At 42.7% G+C, this 8835-nt stretch overlaps 1 protein-coding gene across 1 annotated transcript; it reads right to left on the bottom strand.

Annotated features, from left to right (window-relative positions):
- Nucleotides 1-4517: 4517 nt before the first annotated feature.
- On the bottom strand, nucleotides 4518-8052 carry LOC147795136 (uncharacterized). The gene is made up of 2 exons (XM_087132235.1): nucleotides 7071-8052; nucleotides 4518-6058 (listed from the first exon to the last, which is right to left on the bottom strand). The coding sequence occupies exons 1-2, from the start codon at nucleotides 7803-7805 to the stop codon at nucleotides 5543-5545; spliced, it is 1251 nt and encodes a 416-aa protein (XP_086988361.1). The 5' UTR covers nucleotides 7806-8052; the 3' UTR covers nucleotides 4518-5542.
- Nucleotides 8053-8835: the final 783 nt, after the last annotated feature.

Here is an 8835-nt window from a genome sequence, read left to right as displayed (position 1 = left end):
CTCAAACGTAACTGGTGCTGCTGGAGTAGCATACTCTCTTTTATAGGGAGCATGCGCGCGTCCGCTTACGCGTAAGAACAAAACAACCCGGCATCTATATAAGGGGAACGCGTCTTTTATGCATCTGAATGCTCATTGGTTGATATTTCTCTGGCCATTCTGGCCATTCCCTTGACCAATTGCAAAGGATTGTGGGATCTCCTAAAAACTGACCAGTGTAGGTATTAGTTTTCTAAACCAGTTGCGAATTATCCCTACCAGTTGTGATTTACGAAAATCACGTTTTATAGATCGAGATCCAGAGGTTCCGTCTAATGCAATGGAATGGAGAAGATCTCGATGGATTGTGACTAGGGCCTTAAAGAATAATATGAAAGACGCCCTTCTGCACTCCCTTTCGAAAATCTACTTCACCCTCCATCTATGAATCATGTCCAAGGGAGCGTGCGCTGAGGCTCCAGGCAGTGAAACGGACTGGAGTGCGCTTAGCGGATTGAAGAATAATATGAAAGACGCCCTCTGTCATTCTCTTATGAAAGTCTACTCCATTGGCATAAATTCATAGACTTCACGGAATAGATATAGGGAAGAGTCATCTCCTAAACGGTCTACACATATATAAGTTAATTTCGGAGAAAGGTACTTTGACCTTTCATCTTTTGATTCCTTTTTAGGGCATATAATATTCTGTCCTGCAACTGGACTCTAGACATTCATAACGGGACTCAAAAGGCACTGTATAAGACTCTTGCATCTAATCACATTCATATAGAGATGTCAGGGTACCCATCTCTTATATTGCCAATGTATACACACTCAATAGAATACTTAATGCAATGCAAGATTTATTCTCAGTCAATATTCTTATATGATACAGTTATTATACACTTATTGAATGCAGTTATACATTTATTACTCCCTTATTACATGCAATTAAACAATGATTAAACTCTTATTACATTCTATTAATCAATTATAATCATATTAAACTTTTATTAAATGCAATTGATCCATTATTAGCTTATTAAACTCTTATTAAATTCAATTATACATTTATTAAATTCTTATTAAATCCCATTAATCAATTATAAACTTATTAAATTATTATTAAATATCATTACTTAATTATACACTTATTACACTCTTATTAAATGCAATTATATCTTTATTACCCCCTTATTCAATGTCATTATACATTTATTATCCTTTTATTAAAGGCATTTAAACAGCTATTACTCTATTATGAATTGCCATCAATCATTTATTAAACTCTTATTAAATACAGTTATACATTTATTAAACTCTTATTTAAACGTCATTAATCAATTATAAACTCATTACACTTTTATTAAATACCGTTATACATTTATTACACTTTTATTAAATGTCATTATACAGTAATTATACTCATATTAAAAGCTATTATACAGTACTTGATAACTCTCAAATCTCCAAGTCTGCAAGTGTTTCTATTAGACATACATGTTAATCATCTCCTCTATCATATCCCTATACCCCCACTTGATCATGCGGGTGAGTCTCATCCGTCTATCATCCCTCTCAGAGCGTTGAACCTCTGTATACAGTTCTATCAGGCTTTCAGCCTTGAATTCCTGCACCGTCTCCAGTATAAAGTCCACGTTATCCGGGTGAGAAGCGTTCAGTTGATACTTTAGCATGGCATAATAGCCAGTATCCCTGTCAGGTCTAAGAAGGGGATGTGCTTCCTCTCTCTTGGCAGGCAAATTCTCCCCTACTGTCTTCGCGCACTCTTTCTCCTGGAACTCTTCCATAAAGCCTGCTTGGGCTTCTATGGATCTCCAGAAGAATCGGTAGGCCAATCTCTTGCTCATCAGAAGCTGCTCAAGCCTCTCTTCTGCCCGGTCACCTGACTCATCGATGGCAGCGATTAAGGGGTAATGTCTCCCCCATTTCGCATTAACTGGCTCGTAATACAGTTTCCACTGATAATCATCTAACGCTTCTTCCACGCAGAGTAATAGGTCGGCAAATGTGGCATCCGTCTCCTGCTTGATGAAGATGCGTCCCAGTTTCAACTCGGCGTTCTCTGCTGGGTAATCCTGGATGCGTCTCACCTCTCTCGGGCCTGGCACAGATGCGTCTCTATTTCGGTATACATCCAAAGACTGGACGGCAGACGTCTCCTCCACGTCACGTGATCCAGTGGATGCACAGGGTGTCATTTGGCTACTGTCTGGCACTGGAGGAGGAGTCCACGGCTGTGCATCTTCCATGTTCAGAGACACACTCGGCCCGTCAACGCATGTTGGAGTCATCGGAGCCAGCCAAAACAATTGGTGGGTATCATCTGGATCCGATGGAAGATGCTCCCCAATCATCTTCACTCCGGGCCTCTCCTCCAATGAATGCATGATACCCATCGGGGTAGTGATGGATCTCCAGTAGAACGTGTGGGAGATGCCGGCGCCCACCAGGTATTGACGAAGACGCATCTCCGTCACTACATCAGACTCCTCGATGACGGCAATGATGGGGAAGTGGCTGGCGAGTTTACCAGTGCCATCGTCATGATACACTCTCCATTGGTAGTCTCCCAGAGCTTCTCTCACCCAGTGCAATACATCGTCAAAGGAGGCAGTCGAGGAAGAATTTCGGAAAATTCGTCCCAGCTTCAGCGAGGCGTTATTCGGGGGGTAATCTCTGATGGCTCTCACCACTCTTGGGCCTTCTCCAGCCTCTTGACTCCAGCGGGCTGCGTCTTGATTCTGAGCTGCTGGCGGCTCCTTGTCCCCTCTCGCCATATTCTGGGAATGCTCTGACTCTTGACTCGTGGGTGTTTCGTCGATCATCTTGGTATACGGAGTTCTAGAATACGGAGTGACTCCAAAGGTGTATCCTGCATCCATGTTTATTCTCTCAAGACTCAAACGTAACTGGTGCTGCTGGAGTAGCATACTCTCTTTTATAGGGAGCATGCGCGCGTCCGCTTACGCGTAAGAACAAAACAACCCGGCATCTATATAAGGGGAACGCGTCTTTTATGCATCTGAATGCTCATTGGTTGATATTTCTCTGGCCATTCTGGCCATTCCCTTGACCAATTGCAAAGGATTGTGGGATCTCCTAAAAACTGACCAGTGTAGGTATTAGTTTTCTAAACCAGTTGCGAATTATCCCTACCAGTTGTGATTTACGAAAATCACGTTTTATAGATCGAGATCCAGAGGTTCCGTCTAATGCAATGGAATGGAGAAGATCTCGATGGATTGTGACTAGGGCCTTAAAGAATAATATGAAAGACGCCCTTCTGCACTCCCTTTCGAAAATCTACTTCACCCTCCATCTATGAATCATGTCCAAGGGAGCGTGCGCTGAGGCTCCAGGCAGTGAAACGGACTGGAGTGCGCTTAGCGGATTGAAGAATAATATGAAAGACGCCCTCTGTCATTCTCTTATGAAAGTCTACTCCATTGGCATAAATTCATAGACTTCACGGAATAGATATAGGGAAGAGTCATCTCCTAAACGGTCTACACATATATAAGTTAATTTCGGAGAAAGGTACTTTGACCTTTCATCTTTTGATTCCTTTTTAGGGCATATAATATTCTGTCCTGCAACTGGACTCTAGACATTCATAACGGGACTCAAAAGGCACTGCATTAACTGGCTCATAATACAGTTTCCACTGATAATCATCTAACGCTTCTTCCACGCAGAGTAATAGGTCGGCAAATGTGGCATCCGTCTCCTGCTTGATGAAGATGCGTCCCAGTTTCAACTTGGCGTTCTCTGCTGGGTAATCCTGGATGCGTCTCACCTCTCTCGGGCCTGGCACAGATGCGTCTCTATTTCGGTATACATCCAAAGACTGGACGGCAGACGTCTCCTTCACGTCACGTGATCCAGTGGATGCACAGGGTGTCATTTGGCTACTGTCTGGCACTGGAGGAGGAGTCCACGGCTGTGCATCTTCCATGTTCAGAGACACACTCGGCCCGTCAACGCATGTTGGAGTCATCGGAGTATCCTTTGGGCTTTCTACTGGCGGCGCCTCTATACGGTCATCCATCTCAAACTGCCCATCTGTCATCTTCGGCCTCTTGGGAGACGTACCTTCATTCTCCACTGACAGTGTATAGGCACGTCTTCTCTCCACAGTCATGATGACTTTAGGCTCTTCTTCCGGTGTGATCTCAAACCGTATCTGCACGTCGGCCAATTCCTCGCAAGTCATTGAGGCGCTGTATAATACCTCGCATCTGTCTTCTCCCGCGAGTACACTGTCGCTATCTGCAGCCATTATTCCTCTTACACGGCTCATCTTGGAATGAGATCTCTGGAGCATCTTCTCTCTTTTATAGGGAAGAGGCCCGCGTCTAAACACGCGTTCGATCAAAACTGCGTCGGCATTTTAGAAGAACGCGCCACGCTAATAACTCTACACTTTGATTGGGCATTAGCAATTGGCAACTTGCCAATGTCTGAGGGTTCTCCTAAACTTTCTTTCATGTATAGATAGAACTTTAGGCAAATTGTTTCTATTGGTCAATTCTGTTTATGTTTCGAGTTCTCTTCTCTGATGCTATTGGTCTTTGCTTTTGAACAATTGTTTCTATTGATCACTTTAACACCTTTATATCGCTTAATTATGATTTAGCTCGATGTAGATTATAGGGGCTACCTGCGATTTCTCCGGTAGCCGGTACTCGCGAATTGCTCGTTGTACAGTGATGTTTCCTGTGATATTATGTACTGAGTTATGTACTGTGGTATATGTTTTCTATGTGTTAACATATAGTTACTGAAGTTCCTTCTTGTAAAAGCTTAGGCGTTTCGGCGATTTTTATTTTTCCTTTTTCTCTATTGAGACGTCATAAAACCATTGTGACGTCACCAAGGTTACCATAGTAACCATGGTCACGACTCCCAACTACTCTCCAGAGTATATCTTAACTCGGAGTATGCTTAGCTAAACGATGATTCACCGAAGGGATTTATGAGAAGTAATTTCGGTGAAATGAGTTGTTCACCCAAATGTTGTGTTTCTCCGTTTACGGTCATTTGTTGTTTTCATCAGTGTTTTCGCCGAAAAAACTTTGGTATTTTTCCTTAGTTGTTTCGGTGATAGAAAACATATACCACAGGTGAAAAAAATGTGTGTACAAACACACAGCTTCTCCGTCTCCCGGTTCGTTTAGATCGCCCCGGTCTTCTCTCCCGAAATCTAAAGTCATTCTGTGTCTCGTGTAGCCAATAGAGCGTGCGCTGAGGCTCCGGGTAATGTAATGGACGGGAGTGCGCTTAGCGTCATTGAGCACGAGCACATGTACACATCCCTTACTCGAACCATGTTTGATCTCTAATCCCCAGATAAGAAAGCAAGTAATACAATAAATCAACTACTCCTAACGAATAAAAGAAAAACACCATTGAACATTAACTACTCCTAACGAATAAAAGAAACAACACCATCGACCATCAACTGTTCTTACCCAAGAAAAGAAATAAAACAATGGAACTCTCCTACTCCTAACGAAAAAACGAAAAGTTAAATCGATCACCACCTACTCCTAACGAAATACATCTCATCGTGTTCATAGAGTCTCCATTGATAATCACCAAGGGCTTCTGCAATTACGCGAATCACTTCTTCGCGTGTAGCATCTTGAGCTCTAGGCCCATTGAGATTAAATTTGGATGTTTTTCGGGAACACGGGTCTGAGTAATCACCTTTGGTCCGTATGTATTTTGTCATCTCTTCTTGTATCTCCGAGTCGCTAAGCTGAGCATCTCCGGGATTCTCTTCTTGTATTTCCCAGTTGCTTTGATGAGCATCTCTGGTATTCTCGGGTTGAATCTCAGTGTTGCTTCGCTGAGTATCTTGGGTATTCTCTTGGATCTCCGAGTTGACTAATGGAGCATCTTGGGTATTCTCTTGTATCTCCGGGTTGCTGAGCTGAACATCGTTGGGTATTAAACTCATCGTTGGCTTAGTTGCAGAGTCTATTCGCATTGAATATGGTGTTTTGCTGAACCGGGTTATTCCAATACGGTACTCGGAATTGCTGTGCATCTGGTGATGTTCCGAGTTCAAATGAGCTCGTTTGAATCGGATACACATATGTGTATGTGTATTCATCGTGTTGCATCTGATGCAGAAATCTCATTGGACTAATGAGATATTCCTTGAATCTTATTGGTCAGTGTTGTTTATCTGCGTTTCTATATGATGCTCTGCTCTGATTGGTCAATGATGAATATCGTTGTTCTTATGTGATGCTGTTATCCCATTGGTTAATGCTAATCATGAATATTCATTAGGTATGCCATATAATGTATCTAGGGTCAATGATCTCCGAAAGTATTTTATGATTTGCTTGGGAGTTTCGGACATTTTCCTTTGTCATGTTATGTCTAAAGAGCTCATAAGGCTCCATGCAGCAAAGTGTAATGGAGATGAGCTCGCTGAATCTCCTAAACGTAATGATTTATGTATTTTAATTTCGGTGATTTGTATTTCTCCGAAATTAGTTTATTATTTGCTTGGGAGTTTCGGAGATTTTCCTTGTTCATGTGTTTCTTATGGGATATAGGACCATGAGACAAGAATCGGATTAGCAGATCCTTATATGGATATATGTGTGTGTAAACATATAGTATGACTCTCCTCTTCCGGTACGGTTCGGAGACCCGGAGTTTTAGAGGGCTCTCTTCGATCTCTTCGAGAGCCATGGGGGGGGGAGTGTCAGTGCATAGCACTGATAGGGTGAAGGAAAAGCCAGAGAAATCCAAATGTTCCAGAATCAATCAATAAATGAATCACAACACCTGAATCAAATTCATCAACAACAAACTACATCCTTGGAGTCAATCACAATCAAATACCTATAAATGAATCCCAAATCTGTATCAAATTCATCGACAATCATCAATTGAGTTTTTCGAAACTTGATCATCTCTTTTGTCATTGCTTGATATCCCCATTGCATTAATCGAGTGAATCTCAAACGGGTATCTTCGTCTTCGTGACGAGACACATCTTCGAATAAACAAGGCATGCGATGTGGCTTGTATTTCCAAACTACCTCTCTTATGAAGACCACGTTTCCTTGACGGGTGGCTTCCCGATGGCGCCTCAGTGTGTCGATATATTCCTGAGATATTGCCAGCCAAAACAATTGGTGGGTATCATCTGGATCCGATGGAAGATGCTCCCCAATCATCTTCACTCCGGGCCTCTCCTCCAATGAATGCATGATACCCATCGGGGTAGTGATGGATCTCCAGTAGAACGTGTGGGAGATGCCGGCGCCCACCAGGTATTGACGAAGACGCATCTCCGTCACTACATCAGACTCCTCGATGACGGCAATGATGGGGAAGTGGCTGGCGAGTTTACCAGTGCCATCGTCATGATACACTCTCCATTGGTAGTCTCCCAGAGCTTCTCTCACCCAGTGCAATACATCGTCAAAGGAGGCAGTCGAGGAAGAATTTCGGAAAATTCGTCCCAGCTTCAGCGAGGCGTTATTCGGGGGGTAATCTCTGATGGCTCTCACCACTCTTGGGCCTTCTCCAGCCTCTTGACTCCAGCGGGCTGCGTCTTGATTCTGAGCTGCTGGCGGCTCCTTGTCCCCTCTCGCCATATTCTGGGAATGCTCTGACTCTTGACTCGTGGGTGTTTCGTCGATCATCTTGGTATACGGAGTTCTAGAATACGGAGTGACTCCAAAGGTGTATCCTGCATCCATGTTTATTCTCTCAAGACTCAAATGTAACTGGTGCTGCTGGAGTAGCATACTCTCTTTTATAGGGAGCATGCGCGCGTCCGCTTACGCGTAAGAACAAAACAACCCGGCATCTATATAAGGGGAACGCGTCTTTTATGCATCTGAATGCTCATTGGTTGATATTTCTCTGGCCATTCTGGCCATTCCCTTGACCAATTGCAAAGGATTGTGGGATCTCCTAAAAACTGACCAGTGTAGGTATTAGTTTTCTAAACCAGTTGCGAATTATCCCTACCAGTTGTGATTTACGAAAATCACGTTTTATAGATCGAGATCCAGAGGTTCCGTCTAATGCAATGGAATGGAGAAGATCTCGATGGATTGTGACTAGGGCCTTATGGATAAGAGATTCTCTTACATGTTTAGATATATGAAGAGGAAGCCTTTTGTGAGGCTCCGCGAGCCAAGAGAGCAATGCATCATGGGGCGCGTATTCTCCAAAAAAACTTTTAATTTTCTCAAGGAGATTAGGAGAATTCATTACCCATAATGCCCTAGTGACAATCCTCATAAGGAAATGAATCTCCGGAGATCATCGTCTGCCTTTTGACTCCACATCCTTGGAGTCAATCACAATCAATTCATCAACAACAAACTAGTTAGAGCTTCCATATCTTTGGAGTCATATACCGTATATATCTCTATTTGAAATCCAAATGTTCCAGAATCAATCAATAAATGAATCATAACACCTGAATCAAATTCTCCATATAGTCAGACTCCGTATATCAAAATGGGTGACGAAACAACTAAGACTCCGGTGACATCGAATATCAAAACAACAAAATCAACCAATGAGAATCACTGTATACCACAAACGCTGTAATTCCCCATGGAGTCACATCAATGATGCTCTCTGAATCAATGTTCAATCTGTGGAAGCTCTAACTCTCAATAAATGAATCACAACACCTGAATCAAATTCATCAACAACAAACTACATCCTTGCAAATGATGTCTTGTCAGAAATTCGCGCATGCGCTTTCCGTTTTCATATATAGTAATGATGGTCCATAAATGAAAACGGAAAGCGCATGCGCGAATTTCTGACAAACTCCTA

This window comes from Acanthaster planci, unplaced genomic scaffold (assembly GCF_054643075.1).
Source record: "Acanthaster planci isolate LZ-2023a unplaced genomic scaffold, COTS_SCS Contig149, whole genome shotgun sequence".
NCBI lineage: Eukaryota > Metazoa > Echinodermata > Asteroidea > Valvatida > Acanthasteridae > Acanthaster > Acanthaster planci.
Note: the sequence above shows the minus strand (reverse complement) of the source record. Positions and strands in the feature narration are given on the sequence as shown.